Raw genomic sequence first — 20,237 nt, forward strand, 5'->3', positions numbered from 1 at the left:
CCCTGTGCATACTTACAGTATGTACGGTATATGCAGGAAAGAAGTCAGAGCATATACTGTAGGTTTTTGCAGTAGTGCATGCGGAACCACTGTTTGGGGTTCACTGCTTTGCTAAAGACACCTTGGCAATTATAGGTACACATATCGATGCAATATGGGACACTCACTCACAGAGAAGCAATAGTTTACACTTTCAGCCATTTGCAGATCGGGAGAAGAGGCCGTAAATTGGCCACGTACTGTAAATAATGCAGGTTTTGGAAAAGCAATAAGGGTGTCATGCAATGCCTTGCCTGTATCACCCCCCCCCCCCCTCTTGTAAAGAAATACACTTTCTTGTAAAGTGCATTCCTTTACAAGAAAAGAAAGTGTTGCCAGGGACACAGTAGTTTATCTCTATTATAATTTCAGAGAGAAGCAAAATAAACAGCAAAATGTGGTGGCGGTTAGATTCATTAAGCTACCAGATTGCCAGGAAATTACAAATTATTTCTTCCACTCTTGTGTCTGATGTGTGCTTGTTGGCACACCAGACATATTTATTTTTCTCACATATACTGTATATCATTTATAAAGTAGTTTTCTTCACTATTTGTACGGAATAAAGAACAACACAATTTTAAAACAATGCTGTTCTCTGTTGTCTGTGTTACAATAGGTGTACTATTGTTGCTTAGGTAGGAACCTGTAATATAGGTGTGTGACGCCTGACACCTGCTGTTGGTTGCACTGGACCCAGAGTGCTGGGATGTTGTTTACTTACTGAGCTGGAGCGCGACCTAATTTAATAAACTATTGACCAGTAAAAGAATTTAACATTATGCACACCTACTCTGAAATTGCTGTCCAAAAATTGGCTGTGACAGTGCTTTTTAAGTTTTTATTTTTTCAATCGAAACCATTTCAATTGCTGCATTTTTCAGATAAGTTAAAAACATAATGATCAATTCAAACTTGTGCCGGACTCAGTGTGCAAATACCCTCTGATGTATTTTTGGAAGAAGAGAATACTTTTCTAAACCTTAAATGTTTTTCCCTACACCCTTGTCACTTGTAATTGAATATCCCATTAAAAGCATGCATCAAAACTGAAACTGATTTAATAGACTTTCGGTATTGGCCACACATTTTTATTTTATTCTCCAGCCACTACTTCACAGCTTGAAAACAGCCTCCTGCCAGAGATTCTGTGAATCTTGCAGCAATACAGCATGTTTATCTCACTTTGGGTTTGGAAAGCTCCCTTTGGGATTTGCTTGGTGAATGTTAAATCAACATAATGTTTTTTCCACTTTCTGAATTTACTGGCTGATCGTTGTGCAGTGGCTCCGGACAGTGGCTCCGAACGGCCATCTGGGAACTGGAATGTTCCCGGTTCGATCCCCTCTTCTTGGCATTGTGTTGAAGTGTACTTAAGCACAATCTGGGAACCCATCGTCAAGAACAACAGCGCACCCAGCGTTTTTCACTTTTGCATTTGACTCTGGGGGGGAGTGATTAAATAGACCGACGATGACTGGAAACCGGCGTTTGGTCTCTGCCCTCAGCCCTCCACTTCCGGTGTTGCGCCTATGTTTTCATTCCCACTAACAATATTTCTCCACGGAACACTAACACCATTTCATCCCAAAAAACATGGATCGTTTTGGTTATAAGCCCACTTGTTTCTATGATGAAATAACAAGTTAAAATGTTACTAACTTTCCGTGGTATTGTCGGCTCCGAGGACGCTATTGTTAAATGAGTTTGGGTTTGTTTCCAGTGGGAAGCGAACGCAGAGATGTAAATCCCGTCCACTACATTTGATTGGGTAAAGCGCGGCCTGCTTCCTGATCTGAAGGCACGCCCACTTGTAGGCCAACGCTCACACGAACTGAACGGGGCTCCCGACAGATTCAGTAGCACAGCTCTGAATCTGTTCTGGAGAGATTAACTTAAGCAAGACACTGAACCCCTAACTGCTCCCGAAGTACACAATGGTACCTTGCATGGTTGCCTCCACCGGTGGTGTGTGTATACCGGTAGGTGAATATAGGGTGTAGACCATTTACCAACGCAGACTATGTTAAAGTATTAATTATGAGGCTACACACACAATTGTGTTCAATTAACTCCAAATATAAAATTGACCCATAATGGGCTGTTCAGACAAGACGCAGAGAGGTGGCAAGTGCCATCGACTTCAATGAAGGAATGAGTGGTTTGCAGTGGTGGAAAAAGTACACATATTTTTTCACTTAAGTAAAAGTATCAATACTGCAAAGTAGAAATACTCTGTTACAAGTAAAAGTCCGAAATTCAAAATTGACTTGAGTAAAAGTACAAAAGTATTGGTATCAAAATATATTTAAAGTACAAAAGTAAAAGTACTCATTATGCAAGTTTTCAAATGTAGCCTATACAATGTATAAGGATCTTTTGAAAATAGCAGATCTACAAGCTCACAATGTGTCGCATCGCAACGCATTGTGAGCTTGTAGATCGGTTATTTTCAAACGGCTGAAATGTATATAGGGCTGAAGTGGGTAACGTATGTTTTGTAAGTAACTATTGACTAAACTTTTCAAATAATTGTACGTGTAGCCAATAGCAAGAGACTGAACGACCACACACACACCGTCTGTCACACACAGAATGATACACAAAATGAACTGTATGTGTGACCACACTAGGGAGTTGGGACTACCATGATTTAAATAGGCTGAATAAATATTTGCATGGTGAAGCATCAGACTTCAATTGGGGCTACAGGGTTTGTAACAAATAAGCACTACTACATTGATATCTACCTTACCAGGCAGTGCTAGCTGACGATGTTAGCCAGGATGTAGCGTCCCATGTGGATGGTTAGAATTAGAAATGGGGAATGACATTGCCCAGTATGCCCCTGGGTGCAGAAAGTGTGTCTATTGTGTCTTTATGACATTATTTGAATAGGAAATACGGGGGGGATTATCCTGTTAGCAAAGCTCGGGTCATTGCATTAATATATAAACAAAGAGGGTTGACAATATTGATTATTTTTGACGCTGTTGGCTCTCCGCTTGAACCGATGGTGCCGCGCGGGAGGTTGCTGCCTATACGGTATGTGCGTCTTGTGTGAACGCAGCGGCTTTCAGGATCCATTCTGCTTTAAGTGTGTGCCGCAGTGAGGATGTTTTAAAACAGCAGTGGGACAGTACATTACAAAATAGTGATAAGTGGCAATATTACAGTATTTAAAACGCGCACGCTCACACACACACACACACACACACACACACACACACACACACACACACACACACACACACACACACACACACACACACACACACACACACACACACACACACACACACACACACACACTGTATGTACCTTCTGTGCGGATAGTGAAGGGGGAGTCCCCTAATCTCTTGGCTGAGAACTGCCCCCCCAGAGAGGTCATTAGAAAGCACAGGCTGAAGAAGCCAATCCCCACCACGAATATCCTGGAACACCAAGAGAGGAGGGAAGAGGAAGAGAGAAGAGAGGAAAACAGGGGGGGGGGGGGGGGTGCAGGAGTAATGAGAAGTTTGGAGGTATGCACAGAGGGAAGATATGGATAAGTGAAGGGGATGAGGTGAGGAGTGAGATGTTGGGAGGAGCCAGCAGACAGAGGCATAGATGAGAAGCGACAGACGTTAAAAACAGGAGTGGAGGATGTACGGATGATCAACGGCAGGGTGAGACATGGAGGATGGGAACCGGTGTGGTCGAGGTTGAAAAAGAAATGCAACCAAGAAGAGGAAGGGGGAGGGGGGGGGGGGGAGAGAGAGAAGATAAAAGTTAAGAAACATCAGATATTTGAAGGCGGAGGATAAATACAGTAGAAATACATCATCATGCAGAGAGAATGCAGAAAAGATGATGATGATGATGATGCCAGGCACTCATTCCTGTATCCCAGTGGTTCTCAACCAGTGGTCCTTGAGGGGGTACTCTTAGTACCTCTACGTACACTAAAGTCTGTGACGCACAAACCAGTCTGCTTTAAGTACCTTAGTACCTCTACGTACACTAAAGTCTGTGACGCACAAACCAGTCTCATCGTGCTTCTCTGTCAAAACAACAACAAAAATGGTTCATACTGGAAACTGCTATTACACTATATCACACTATTGGAGTATAAAATGAAGTTGACAATGAAATTGTAGGAGTTAAGTCCACCCTCTCCCTGAAACTCACCATTTCCAATCACCACAGCATAAATATATACCTGCGCTTGCATGACTAAACTGTTTTTTCTGCTTCACAACCTCCACCTAACCCCCGCCCTTCTCCTCAGTCCCTTGTGCTCTCTCTCTAACATTCCTAACTGGAGCCTTTTTTGGGGTCCAGTGGAAAGGCACCTTATTATTTTTGCGGTCTGCTTAAGGTTTGGATGCAAGAGCAGCCTCAAGCCCTTTGACTCCCTCCTCCAAGATGCTCTGCTGGATCCTCACCAACAATTCATACTCCGTGGAGCCCACATCGCCCCCGGGAAACACAATGCTATAGCTGACTCACCCTTTCATCTTTCCCTGCAGATTTCTAAGTTTGGCACCCAACTCTGATCCTCTTGCCAAACCCATTTCCGCTGTTTTCCATGAGGTCCAACACCTCGTCACCCAGTCATGCCTCCACATCCTCAACGGTTTTTGCACCCAGAACCTTTTTCCATTTACCTCACTGCATGGAAACACCTTTAAAGTCTTCCCCACCCATGCAGGAATCGCCTTCCCCTCAACCTCAACCTCATAACCATCACAAGTTTCATCACCCACACTCTCAGACCCATCTGTGTGATGGGTGTCATGCTGAGCCTGTTAGTAGTTTGACAAAGAAATGTAAGCTGCTGAGGTAAAGGTGCAGGGTTGGTGTACGCTGGTCACGTTTACACACACACACCCACATCACCATGATGAGGTTGTAGATCTGCTATTTTCAGAGCGCAACACCCGAGCGCAACCAAGCATAAAACTACTTGTCTTTTAGTTCTACTGGATCTCTTCTCCACTAGTTCCCTCCCTAACATTTTAGTCTAGTTTTTATTTGTTGACGAAATTGTCAATATATTTAGTCTTAGTTTTAGTCATCGTAGCTTAGTTTTTATCTAGTTTTCGTCAGTGGAAAAATGTAGTCGACGAACATTTTTCGTCATAGTTTTAGTCGACAAAATCAACACTGCTGCACACCATTCTCACCAGCCTCAGAATACTCCACTCTCAGTAGACTCTGTTTTTCCTTCGCCTTGCAGAGCCTCAGAGTTCAGGTCCTCCGTTGACAACACAATCTATTTCTCCGAATCCTCCACCTTCACACCCAAACAAAGCAAGACTAGTCTGCAACTACCTCACCACATGAGACACTCCTGCAATGCTTCACCTCAGGACCCCCAATTCACTACCTTCCCCTCATCGAATCCTGGCCACACCTCATCTCTGCTCCGGCCACTTCTGCATCGATGCTGCCTTCCCAACCACATCATCCTACAGTATGTTCTCTGGCACCGGTCCTCTCAGGTTTACCGTAGATACAGCCACAGCAATATTCAGGTTGCCTAAAATTGCCTTTAGCGAACCTTCAAGAGGTTTTTCGGTGATTGGCGGTGATTAAAGGGCTTTTAAGGAAAACAAGCGCTCTCCTTCCCTCGCTCAGTTACAGAAACGCTGGAACGTCGGAAACCAGCCAATCAGAATCAAGGATTGGGACTAACCGTTTTAGAAAGAGAAATTCTTCATTACTTGATGCAGGTTAAATGCAACACTTCTATAGTATACTGGCAATGGCTATGGCAACTATACCGGCATGTCAAGAAGCAATGTAAAGCTGCTATGTATAGTATAGGACTGTATAAAAGTGTATGGAAATGTGACAATGCATTAATGTTTTTTTCATAAACCCAATGAGGATTTCCTCATGCTCCACCAATTACTTGGTGATGAGTTAACTCCATAACATTTGAAATGTAATGCCTCAACTGCTGTGGAAAGGAAGCATAATGAAACAAGACAGATGGCCCTATTTTGGGGCAGGCTCATTGGGCATGAGGCAAGCACCGGATGGGCAAATTGGCCATTTACAGAGATGCAGTGGCGTGTTTTCTCCGCCAGTGTGTGGGGACTTGCCATGCACCAATGTGGGTGGAGAAAAATAGTCAGGGACGGGTCCGTTGCAAATCAATGTGCACATGCACATGCACGCACACACACACACACACACACACACACACACACACACACACACACACACACACACACACACACACACACACACACACACACACACACACACACACACACACACACACACACACACACACACACACACACACTAGGGCATTCACGAATAGTGATTTTTAGTATTCGAATTATTCGACCTATAAGTATTCGAATATTCGATTAATCGATTTGATTATAAAAAATAAAATAATAAAAAAATAAAAAATAAAAAAAATAAAAAGTTTTTTTTTTTTTTTTTTTCAATGACATTGATGACTGGACTCAAGGAATGCGAGTTGACGTCACACCAGAGCTCACAGCTGCATGTCTGCTGCAGAAAAGCCAAAAAAAAAAAAAAAAATCTAAAAAAAAAAAAAAAAAAAAAACATTTTTTTTTCTTTTTTTTTTATCGAATAATCTTATAGTGGTTTGATAGTCGAATAGTCGGTTTGATAGTCGAATATTCGAATATTCGATTATTCTGTTAATGCCCTAACACACACAAGTGTGCGTGCGTGCGTGCATGCATGTGCACCACACACAGAGAGAGGGAGAAAGACGCAGTTTGGCGTACGTCAATAGGGAACAGCACTATGGAACTATATGTGGTACAGTAGCACGAGTCTAGGAACAAGTACATGCAGTGGCAATCCAGCAAGAACTTTTCAAGAGATCATGTTTTGGAGTAAAATGTGGAAAAGTGGAAATTTGGCCTAATAGTGGCACTAGAAGAAAGGCCATAGGTCACCATCAGTAGAGGTCATCTTCCGGGGTTCATAAAGGTGCACAGACAATTCCATGACAATACTGCCAGTAACTGATATGTTGTTTGGGACCAAAGTGGATCGAACGGTTGGACGGATGGACAGATGGACCAAAGTGGACCAAACGGTTGGACGGATGGACAGATGGACCGACCAACTTACTGACATAGGGCAGAGCTCAGCCACTGGTGGACATAAAAATCTCAATAGGGAACCACATTCTGGAACTATAAAATTCCAATGGTCATTATCTCATTTAATTTAACCGTTTAGAGCTAACCTTGCACAGATTACTTCTAATTATCTGTTTCCGCACCAGAGGCCATAAAGCAGAAGCTGACGATATTAGTTGTTTATTAATTAGTATCCCCATTAGCTGGCATGTGAATACCATCAAGCAGGGGTTGATGGTATCCGTATGCTATTGGGGTTCAATACCCCAATAGTCAAAAGCAAGACAAATGAAATGTAAATTATTCAATAAGATTGACCCCTCCAAAGTCCAACCCAACTACGAGTTGTTTGCTTGAGTGCAGGGCAGACTGTGAAATATAACAACACTTCCTCCTCTCATTAGAAGTTCTGAAGAAAACTTTTTGATATTACATGAGATCATAACAAATGGCCTCCTATCAACAGCATTGAAGAATGGCCACTTAAGAATAAGGTATTGAACTAAACCGACTGCCCCAGAGGGATGAGACTGATGATGAATAATCTGATAAGTATTGGCCATGGTGGTTTGGCAGGCTTCCACAGTGACTTAATACTCTCTGCTGGAGCCAGTGTATTTGGTCTTCACTCATAATACACTGGAATGACTACAAGGATGTAGATGATGACTGTTTTGAAGTGTCCCTGTTGCTGACCCCCTCCCTCCATTATTTTGCTGATACTGATAATCTATGAGTGAGTGTCACAAAAAAAAACACTGGTGTCCAAATCTGTTTTGAGTAAATATTGAGGCATGAAATAGGATTACAGTAATGTGATTACAAAAAACAGTACCATAGCTTTAATCTCTTAATCGCAAAAAAATACTTGAATGGGTGATCATGTGTTTTACACCAAAACATGTCTACAAAAGGGGAAACGTCATTTTGATTGTAAATATTATATGCATATTACAGCGTCACTTAAAACAAACTCATGTAATGATTATGCTAAACTGCATTTGGTATAATTATTTTGTAATTATATTGGGAATAAACTGACAAATTACCAGAATATTTTAACAGACCTCTGGAGGAGTAATCCAATAGCAACTGGATGTACTGTAATAAGGTTATCGCTGAGTTGGAGACATCCAATGGATTGTATTATTGAATACCAATCCAACCTTACAGTAAGCATTAATCACTAAACACTAACTGTGACTGATTGCGTTTTTTGAACACTGATCATCAGCTTCATTTGCTGATGGTGGAATCTCTGGCGAGTAGTTGAATGTGCAACATTTTTATCAATGTGATGAGCACAAAGACCAGACAAGAACCGCAGATGACTGGTCTAAATTAAACGCTATCAATTGTGTAATGCAGGGGTCTTCAACAGGGGGTCCGGGATCCCTAGGTGGGTCTTCAGAGCTACTACAGGGGTGCCGCCAAATATTTTTTTACAGTAACAACTTGAACCCTAGCATCCCTTTTCAGGAGTAACGTGCACCGAAAATAGCAGATCTACAAGCTAACAAGACGTGTTGTGAAGTGTTGTTCAGAAAATAACTAAACGCATTCATTTACGCAACAGTGATGATAGAGCTGTCAAACAAGTCTATGAAGCTGTCTATGAAATCAATGGAAAAGGTTTAATATGAATATATTTAATGTATGTAGTGGGGGTCCCTGCTTCATCTCTCTCTCCGCTAAGGGGTCCTTCGCCTGAAAAACGTTGAAGACCCTGGCCCTCTCTCCCCCCCTGTCTCTCTCTCTCTCTCTCTCTCTCTCTCTCTCTCTCTCTCTCTCTCTCTCTCTCTCTCTCTCTCTCTCTCTCTCTCTCTCTCTCTCTCTCTCTCTCTCTCTCTCTCTCTCTCTCTCTCTCTCTCTCTCTCTCTCTCTCTCTCTCTCTCTTTACGAAATATTAAGATGATACTGCACATGTAACAGACATGGGACAAAATGTGCCAGGATAACACAATCATTAATGATCATTGTATTTTCGCGCAGAGACGTTAACTGATCTCAGTCCAGATTTTCTTTAGAGGTGCCCACAGCTTAATGGGTATAGAGGCCATCTGGTCATCAGAAGGTCCCTGTTCGCCCTCTAGCCTCGGTCTACGTGTTAAAGTGTCCCTGCAGACACACAAGACACTTATCCACTATCTGCTCCCTGGGCATCACATTAATAGCGCCCACTGCTCCTAATAGGATGGGTTAAATGTAGAGGACAAATTTCACGTGTGTGCAAAATGTACTGTGACAAAAATACCCCCTTTCCCCTCCTTTCCAGTCCAATGAAATGATATAATCAAAGGATTATTGTTCATGGCATTGAACCCCATGAACCAGAGATTATTCACTTGGGGATATGAAGCTACGCTTTAGCCACTAATGCACCTACTGTAGTACAACTAATTCACAACGGGCACATTGGCGACAGGGACACAGTCAATGCGTGTGTAATAAATGTTAAATATAATGTGAACACAAAAGGTCTCCAGCCGCTCCAGTAGTAAATAGTAATTATTATATCATGTATGTCATGTACTTAATCACAACTCAGTACAGATGTCTTAACCCATTCCATACGGGAACGCAACTCTGTCATTTTAGACTTTTAGCTATAGCCTATAACCATTATTTTATACTTTGGCCATTCAAAAATAGCTGATATACAAGCTCATAGCGTGGCACCGAGTGTCGCGCTATGAGCTTGTACTGTAGGTCTGCTATTTTTGAAAATAGCAGCTCTACAATCGTGAAAAGTTGCGCAAATCTTTGAATATATATATTTTTTTAAACTACATTTTTACTCAAATCTTTGCTTATGGGGGTCCCTGGAACAAAACATTTTCATGTCAAGGACCCCCAAAATTATATATATTTGGCCGCGGACCTCCATCTCAAAATATGTTGTTCCAGGGATCCATTCTAATTCTCTACAGAGTGAAATCTTGCATGTTAACTTAACCGAGTTAAATTAACAATGAGAATTCTATTGTTTCACCCGCATACATGAAGTCATACAGATATGTGCACATTGTGCAGTATGTTTCTGTCTTATGGGTGTGTGAATACAAGACAGGAAGGAAGGAGGAAGGAAGGAGAGACAAACACAAGGAGAGTGAAGAACAAGCGAGAGCTAAGTAAATGTGTGTTAGAAACAGAGTGACTCATAGAGGAACAACAGAGAGCCAAATTAAGACATTAATGCTTAATTTATACACCGTCGTACGACAAAGGATAAATCAGTCGTGACACCCAGCAGCGCGCGTGGGCGTACTGTACAGAAGCTGGCTCAGTTTGTTCACCAGCCCTGTCCCGGGGCGATCATTTCCTGTCTTATCATTTAGCCGTTTTTCAAAGCAGTGTTAGGTGGGCGATAGGGGAGGATTAGGCCCAGGCCCAGCCTGACGAGTCTTTAATTAACAGGCTTAAAGTAAATGCTCTGCTCCCTATAATTGGATCAGAAGGAGAGATCCGCTATCACCTAATTGGCTCGCTCGCACGTAAAACACTTATCAGATTTCACCCCAAGGTAAGAAGGTTTTGAAGCAAGAGTGAGTTTTTCCAAGCATGGCGAGGCGGTGGGTGGAGGTGAGAGGACTGATACATTCCAAGAAAACTTTAATAGTGTTTTTTTTTTTTTTCCAGATTGCTTCTGACCCAATATCAAGGAGGCACGGAAACATTTTGAGCCAATTTGAGAGAATTTTTACAACTCTGACTTATCCATGTTATTGTATGTTGTTTTTTGTTTAGATTATTTGTGGCAGCTTTTGCTTTATTTCATATAGGAAAGTAGATAGGAGAGACATAGAAGCATGACGAGAATTTGATGTGGATCTTGGACTTCATGTGGCCAGCATGTGACGTGTGCATGTGATGAAATTCCATACTGACTGGCTATAACTGCCTTCCAAATTTTACTTGTAGGGACCCATTTTAAACAAAATGCCAAATATCGTAGACAAATCGTCTGATTCACCTCAAATATGAATCACATATTGAGGGGCCTCTACACTACGCAGAGCCTAAAGAAATTATACTTAGACCTAAATGTCACTGTTTATTGCAGAATGTATTGCCATGTGAGTCTCAAACAGCTTTTTGATATTCCCTACTGTTTGCATGTAATTGGCTTAAAAGATTTGTAGGAGGGGCCTATTATCCAATCAACCCCAATTTGGAGGGGGTACCACAAATGCAAAAGGTTTTATCGGTATATCATAGAAAGGCTTTACGCCTGCAGTTTCCTCAGATCCTGAGGGCTGAAACCCATGACAATTCTGGGTTGGCCACCCGGCCTGGCGGAGATATGCACTCCACAGATTGCCTCTATCTAGTTCAAGTTGCCAACAACCACATTCTTCTGCTGCTTCAAAAGAGGTTGCATCATAAAACCTCTAAGCCTATATCATTGTTTTCTTTAGATGCTACGGTTAATGATGATGACACTCATAAAACCTGTGATGTTGTGTAATGACTATGGCTATTCCCCACAGTTTTATATTCCAATCCTCACAGAATAGTAGAGTTTAATGTCAGCAAGAATAGAGCTTTTTTTAACAGCTAGTTACTGACTCAGAACATATTTGAGTCAAAGCTTAATTCAATGATATTATTACAAATATGCACGGATTTAGCTAAACCTTAACTTTTCAATTGCTGGAACGCCCTGTCTTTCATTACCACAGATGACTTCTATTTTGTTCAGTGGGTTATGTGGAGGCTATATAAAGTGCCCCTATTGTATATTGGCTTGGATGCCTTTTATAAAGTTTATCAAAATAGTGCAGTCCCACCCAGTTAAAAAAAAGATAGTCTATAGCGTTCAACCTGTTACTTAAATACTGGGAAATTAACTCAATGATTTAAAGACTGTCATTTATCTGTGGCTTGCAAGACCAGATGCATTAGGCGGACACAATATGGCTATGACACAGCATGACAACCTGACTGTATACATTATTTAAGCATTAAATAAAATGAAAAACCTTATGTAATATTTTCTTTCCTGAACTAAGTCCACTTAATTGTGCAGGACACTATAAAGTCACAAGCATCTAACTTGGCCTCTTTATAAACAGTCTCTTGCAATTGCAAATTGTGTGGCCCTGTACCCATGGACATACACAACATTTAATTTCTCCATTGGGGAAACATCTGCACGTGTTCGTGTGAATGGGGACGCAGAGCGCGCACACACACACACACACACACACACAGAGGGAGGGAGAAAGAGAGAGAGAGAGAGAGGATGAGGGCTCCTCAACTGTATGTAATGTCATAATCATCAGGGCTTCCACATCAATGAAGGCATTTCTACCAAAGAAATGCATTCTTTATCACAGGATCACAGCATGCACACTGACTATAGAAAACAAACCCTGTCCCACAGTCATTAAAGCCAATACTGTGGCAACAATTATTTATATAATATAATATAATATAATATAATTATGCTACACTGTAGTAGTCTCTATTAGGCTATAGACATTAAGTAATCAGCATGCTGCAAGTCTTATGAGGGTGAACTGTGCAAGCATGACTGTATAGCCTACTCGACCCTTTGTCCCTTACCTGAACGGCTTGAACGTTAGTAGACATCTTCTAACCATTATTTGACCGTGTCGGCGCTTCCAGCAATCATTTCCCAAAACAAAAGACCAAATCGGCGTCCCTCAACATGGTCAACCTTATCATCTAAAACTTGAGGTAGCGAAACGTCTCATCTGCGTCCCATCCAGTCAGTGCTCCTTTCATACACTGTACACTTGGAAAATGCGCTCGGAGACCTGAAATGAGGCAACTACAGCTCGCCTAAGTGTAAAGTGTAAATTGAGTATATTAAATGTAGCTTTTCAGTCCGTGACAAATCCTTCGTCAGTCAGTGATTCTATGAGAATGTCACTCCGTCGTCAAATAAGTGCAGTCATAATCTCTCGCTTTGAAGTCACTGTAGGTTGTGTTGTGTGGTCCGTTTGAGTCATATGACACCCGAGCTGCTTCTCAACTAAACTGATTCAAATGTTTGGACTCCATAGCCTATGCGTGTGTCTACATTTCATATACCTTCTCTAGTCTCTACTCTAATCGAAAGCAGAGCTACAGGATGTTTCTACTGCACGGCGAAATCAGCTGTTCTCTCGTACTCATGCACTTCTCTCTCTCTCTCTCTCTCTCTCTCTCTCTCTCTCTCTCTCTCTCTCTCTCTCTCTCTCTCTCTCTCTCTCTCTCTGAGGTATGTGGATCGTAGTAGTTGGCACTTGGCAGCAGGCAGGCTGATTGTGTTGATTCGTCTCAAACCTCCTCGGGCAAACTGAAACTCATTTCGTAATGGCGCCATCTATGGTTTTCGTGCAAGCAGCTGATGTGCCACGTGGGAAACGTCATTTAAAGTAGAGCTACAAATTACTATTATGTTGTTGTGCCTCCTTAGCATATACTCACTTGTGAAATTGGATGTATTTGCTTATTTTAGTGAATCTTTATAAATACTCTCTCTCTCTCTCTCTCTCTCTCTCTCTCTCTCTCTCTCTCTCTCTCTCTCTCTCTCTCTCTCTCTCTCTCTCTCTCTCCATGTGAAAGAGCAGTGTATTTAATTGAATGTCCAAATGAGACACAGACTCAGTTATTAGAGAAGTAAAGCCTCGCCATTGACTCCGTCAGAACCATGGACAGTGACTTTAAAAGGTACCGCTATTGGGATGATAACAGCGGCACCCAGCGGCCACTGTGTTGAACTCGGCTTGGCACGATTTTGTCCAACACTGATAGCCGTTTTGTTTTTGCACAAAAAGCGACATTTCTAAATGTTCTGTCACTAGCTACTCCAGATCTTTGTCAAAGAAGAAAGAGCATGAATTTCACTCATCGTCTACCACTGAATAATTAAGCTACAGCATGTTGCAAAAGTAGCCTATACAGGTACATTGCCTCAAGCAGGGAAACAAACTAAAACTTTGAGAATATTCCCTCTGTCAGACCAACAATTTTCTGTGGTCATTTTCAGTCTCTTCACAGATTAAATAGTGTTGGAGTCAGCTGTGCAGCAAAGCAGAACTGTGGAGCCAGGGGGGAGATGTGGGACCAAACGATGGGGTGAAATTTCAAACTCTCTTCACACATGACTGACTCTGATCGTGGAAACCTTACTGACACCCACGCAGCCTGCCTCACCATGTGCTTCTGGGATATGTTGGCACTGTGTGGAGTTCATTGGTAAACGTGATGTTGACTTCATACCGTGCATGCAAGATCAAGAGCATCATGTCAAGCGCATCATGTCAGTATCATCTCAGTATCGTGGTCAGTATCGTGTCAGTATCATGGTCAAAATCATCATGGTCAGTATCATGGTCAGTATCGTGGTCAGTATCATGCCAGTATCGTGTCAGTATCATGGTCAGTATCATGTCAGTATAATGTCAGTATCATGTCAGTATCATGGTCAGTACAGTATCATGGTCAGTATCATGGTCAGTATAATGGCATTGTCATGGTCAGCATCATGGTCAGTATCATGTCAGTATCATGGTCAGTATCATGTCAGTATCATGGTCAGTAGTTTCATGGTCAGTATCATGGTCAGTATCATGATCAGTATCATGTCAGTGAATTTAGTTTCATGGTCAGTGTCATGTTAGTATCATGGTCAGTATCATGTCAGTATCATGTTAGAAAATATGAAACATTGCAGCTTTAACCTCCTACAGTACATGACTGAAAAATTACCTATAGCCTATTGTATAAGAATAGCTATGCTGATTAGCTAATGCATTTTAGGACACATAATAGTAGAGATCACTGCAAAAGGTATTTAATTTGGTGTGACAGCGAGGGGTAGCACTGAGAGGAACATGCTGTCAGTGTTGCAGTGCTCATGTGAGAACTTGATGTTGATACACAGAGTAACACTAACTTCCAAACAGTGCGGAATAATGTGTCTACGGGAGACATCACATTATTAACTTGAAGCAGAATACTTCTAAATACTGTGTGGGACGGGGGGCTGCATGGCTCTCACTTGCACAAAAGATTATGTTTGATATACCTGCTGATAAGTGTTGTCTCTACTTGTATAAGAGACTGTGATATTCTGCCTCATTTTTACTTTCTATGCACCTCATGCATATTTTGTGTCTTGTTCCCTTCTTTTCTTTTTCTATTTTCTGTTCTTATAACTATTTTGAAACTGCAAATGTTGGTAGCTTGTACAAAAATAATAATTCACCAACTATTTTACACCTGTAAAGCTGTTGAAGGACCTGGTCCCTGTATCAAAAAGGTTTAAATCTCTAACATAAATGCATTTACACAGTAGCCTAGCTGGTTAAATTGTTATTAAATGCTTATGATACAGATGCCACACAACGAAATGTGATGCAGCAATGAGTATTGTAATGAGTATTTAAAACAAATTTACTGAAATATATGGCTAATTTATATTACATCGCAGCATTGAAAACTGTCACTCAACAAAAAATGTCAAGTGGACGAAATGTACGTCACGTGAAACAAAGTCTAAATTAGAGCTAAGGGTAGCCGAGCTGAAGTTGCTGTCAGGGGTCCAGGGATCTGGAACAACCTGCCTGAGGATATCAGTCTTTCTTGAAATCAGTGTCACCTTTTGAATCACCTCTTAAAATGTTTTGTTTAAATGGAAACTTTACATTATTTTAATCAGTCTGATCAATGTCAGTCGGAACAATGGAGGAAAAAGGCTAGAAAAATAGATGAGGAGAGAAAATGAAGCTTTCCCACCTATTTATACCAATTAAGTGATTGCTTTTCATAGTCCTCATACTCCTCTCTGCTCGGTCTATCTAACCAAGGCAGGTTAATTGTGAGCCTGGATTCAGGCACAAAAACAAACAAAAACAATCCATTACCTCTGAACTGTAATTGAAAGCAGACCCCCAGAGTTAATTACTGATCGTTAATCATCCAGCCCTCCTCTAGCTACCTGTTTTGTTTGACCATTTTTCATTCCAACATCTTTTTTATTCCAATTTATACAAAGCCTCTGTGGATGGGATGTGTGAGCAGGTGCAGGGGTGTGGAGTCAAGAGAATAGAGATCAGATGAATGGAGGGATAAAGAGAATGGAATAGTTCAGACAAATGGAGGCTGTGAAGGAAATCAATGTAAGAATAGAAAATGGACATGAGAAGAGGACATAACAATGAGCGGGGATTGATCTATCTGTGATGAATGAGGGAAATGGCTTTTTGGATTGACTTGAGGTGGGGCTGGTTGATCGCGTGCCGTTTTGCACGAGGTTGAAAGTCTATGCAGTATTGTGCTGCTGAGTGACAGTGCAGGTTGAAATGTGAGAGAAGATTTGCATTTTCATCACATCGGAGAATGAGTGTCTCGGCCCGTGTGGCTTGGTGCTGACACACACACACACACACACACACACACACACACACACACACACACACACACACACACACACACACACACACACACACACACACACACACACACACACACACACACACGGGTAAGCTCGGGCATGCACGGACACACGGTCCTTCAGACACAAACACATGGTGATTTCTCAAGACGATGCACGACCCTCTCAATCTTTGCAATGTGAGAGTGACAGCCTCACACTGGCCCCATATGAGACTGTGAGACATTTTCAGACAGCCAGGGGATCACCCCTTCAAAAGACAACACGCCAAGGCAAGCTGTTGTGGTGTGTACATACCAAGCCTACTCTACAAGGAGGCAAAAATGATTTCCTCTTTCTAGCAATCATAATTCAAGATGCTACTTATGTAAGAGAGCACCCATAAAATATTTGCATAATCGTAAATGCATGAGTACTTTTCCCTTACAGTATGTTAAAACATTCTCGTATTTAGACCATGTTTGATCCTTTGTTGGGTGAGAATTACAAGTAAACCATGTTACAATATAAGTTACACACAACTTCAAATCTTACACATATTTTGTATATTTTACCTCAATGCCAAATCGATTATGCATATTAAACAGTGGCATGGCAAAGGCATTCGTGCTTATTATACAATATGGTGAAACAGAGCACTTGCAGTTACTGTCAGGGAAAGGAGAAGTACTGCAGATATAAGTATCTATCTAGTATCTACATATTATGTTCTTGTGAGGTAAATAAATAAGGCCCATTTCACAAAATAAAGGCAAGATCAAGAGGCCTGTGTCTAGTTAGCAGCAGGTCTAGCAAGAGCTAAGCACTTGAGGAGCCTAATGTGAGGCATGAATCAGAGATTATAGGGCTGGCCTGGAGGTATGAGTGGGCACCTTGCCGCACACTCGTAGCTTACGTGCCAAAAGCGTTTATTAAGGACGAGTGAGACGGATAAAAAAAATAAACCAACGTTTCGACAGCCACACTGCCCACCTGAGAAAGGCAGCAATTAGAATTTATGGCCTTAGTAGCTGCAGAATTCACAATGTTTTAGACCCAACTGCAGATTACTTTCTTTACCTTGGGCAAGGAGCTTTTCAAGGTCTCTGCAGAAAGGTTTAATCGAGAGGAAGCCACAGAAGTGGGCTGTGGCTGTAAAGATGGCCGTGCATGACGGTTGGTGATATTCTTCGATATTTGATATTCTTCGACATACGCACGCAAGCACGCACTCACGCACGCTTCCTCTAGCTGAATGTTTTGACAGCTATCGGCCCACTGAGAAAAAGGAGCAGTCATTTGCGTCACTGAGGAACACCAGGGGGACAAGGGTTAGAGAGCCCACTGAGGGCCGTTAACCTGGCATCGTGACTGACAGACTTTCTGTCTCACTGTTATGACAGAAAGGCTGGGTTGAGATATGCTGTACAGAGGTGACAGATTCCCCAAGGCGTCCTCCCAGGGAAGGACAAGACATGATTACCTCATTGTGATCTAAACAAAAATAATCTCTCCATTTGTCAGTCTCACTCCAGACTTGATGGCCACAAAACAGATGGACTGTCACAACTTACAAGAGATCAGGAGTTGCACATCCGTCTCCTTTTTTCAACTCAATCCATGACAACTTCGTACAATGCATGTTTGCATGACAGACAGACAGACAGACAGACAGACAGACAGACAGACAGACAGACAGACAGACAGACAGGTGGAGAAACAAGGGAGAGCTTCACCTCATCTTCTATCACTTAATTACGTTATGTGCCAGAAATCTAATCTCTCAGTCCCTCAGTCAGTGGATGTAAATGAGCTGTAAATGGAATGAGATTAGCTGCTGTCTATCGCCTGGCCTGTCCCTCAGTGATGAGGAGGAGGGGGATTTGCTCCCTCAATCAAAAAAGGTGAATGGAGTGCATGCAAGCTTAATCTGGACTCCCATCTCCATGTCCAAAAATGTAAGATTATGAATAGATTATCTTTATCTGAAGATGAATTAGAATGAAAAAAAGAGGCAACGCATTACTACAGAGTAAACCATTTGGAAACATTTGTTTTTACCATTACTATGCCTGATGACTGACGCCCGCTCATGTGTAGGTGAAAGCAGTGAAAATTGGGCATGCATGTGAGTGTGCGCGCACATGTGCGTCCGTGTGCATCTGAATAAATTATTATGTTTATGAGTGATTGAGTGAGTGAGTGAGTGAGTGAGTGAGTGAGTGAGTGAGTGAGTGAGCTAGCAAGAGAGAGTAAACAATCTGCAAAAGCCATTGATACAAATTTGAGCTTGGCAGTGCTGGCGAGTAGTGCAATATTGGAGCTGTCCATGACTCTTACAGTAAATGTCTTGGCTAACTCCTGGTGTTCCTCTCTCACACTGGGAGCCAACCCTTCACATCCCTCCACAGGAAAAACCTCCACTGTGTCCCTAATTGCAGCACACCTCTGGGTTACATTCACTATACAGTAGCTAGACAGGAAAATCCTCAGTGTTAATTCAACCCAGAGATTGTATACATTAAGTATACTCATTGTTACAAATGGATAAATCAACACTGAGGATTTGACAGTGTATGTGAATGACCTGTGTATGACAGTGGAAGCCAGGTCTGCATGCTGAAGCATTGTCACATGCTCTGCCAGAGTTGGGAGGAAAAGGGGAAAGCAAAGCTAAAGACCCGCTCATTAATTGGCAAGACACAAAGCCCTGCAGGATTGTAAACCCAGTGCACACTGTCCTAATGAAAACTATTCTGAGGCATTCCAAAATAAAAACTGAGCAAGTGAATGAATAATGAGATAGAAATGTTGCACTCAGTCTGCATGCTGTACCTCTGCATACTAACGCTATGCAATAGTCAAGATGTACCATTCCTCATGTCGGATTGTTCAGTTCAGCACTATTTTTGTTTAGCAGACGGAAATGTGCTCTTCGTCCAGCACCTGCATTTTGTTTGACTGGGTGAATAGTGTAGGGTTTGCCTCTTACGTCCGCAGATTGACACACAATGTATGGCTTGAAGAGAAGTCACATCCACCCACTTTGACCAATCGGTGTGAAATGTTCTTCCTTGTCCCATGAAAAATCTTCCCATGAAGATGTATGCAAATTTTATTCTAACTTTTCGAGATTTCCTGCTAACAGTCAGACAGCCATAGGGAATGGAGTGATAAACATAATCCATGTGCAATTCCACTGACGGATGTACAGTAATGAAGCGACCGACTGTTTACTTAACTAACCAGAGAGCATGGGAGACATGAAGGGAAACAAATAAGTTAAATAAACTACCATGATATGGACTGAAAGGCAAATAATAATAAGCATTCCCATCATTCTGGAGGTGTCTTAAATTCAACCTTTCATCTCCGAAAGAGTTGAATCCCAAGATGTCACCATCATCCTCAATCCCACCCCCATCTCAAATCTGAACCTCTGCCGCCTGCCCTACTTGCTGCATAGACGTTGGTGTCCTCATACTCTGAATACGCTCATACGCTCAGAGGTACATGGCCTCTTTCCTTCACTTTCCCCCCAACCAGCTGCACTGGCTCAGAAAAGAGCTTTACAGGGATGACGTCTTTTATAGGCCGACCCTGAAACTCCTGTCATGGGTTTCGACCAAAGATTTCCAAAGGAATTTCTGCATTCGATTTTGGTAAAATTACTAAAGCGCATAAATCA

At 41.9% G+C, this 20,237-nt stretch overlaps 1 protein-coding gene across 2 annotated transcripts in view; it reads right to left on the minus strand.

Moving 5' to 3' along the window:
• The window catches only part of LOC311062330 (alpha-1,6-mannosylglycoprotein 6-beta-N-acetylglucosaminyltransferase B-like), a 147,080-nt gene extending 133,825 nt beyond the window's left edge, over window positions 1-13,255 (minus strand). Inside the window, exons 1-2 of one of the 2 annotated variants that reach the window (XM_084081275.1) lie at window positions 12,730-13,255; window positions 3,361-3,473 (exon numbers count right to left, since the gene is read on the minus strand). In XM_084081275.1, coding sequence (XP_083937401.1) covers window positions 3,361-3,473; window positions 12,730-12,767 — 151 coding nt within the window. In that variant the 5' untranslated portion in view covers window positions 12,768-13,255. The remainder of the gene's footprint in view (window positions 1-3,360; window positions 3,474-12,729) is intronic. The other variant, XM_084081276.1, reaches the window with a different exon arrangement.
• Window positions 13,256-20,237: the final 6,982 nt, after the last annotated feature.

The sequence above is a fragment of the Gymnoscopelus microlampas genome (assembly GCF_963454915.1).
Source record: "Gymnoscopelus microlampas genome assembly, chromosome: 2".
Classification (NCBI taxonomy): Eukaryota; Metazoa; Chordata; class Actinopteri; order Myctophiformes; family Myctophidae; genus Gymnoscopelus; species Gymnoscopelus microlampas.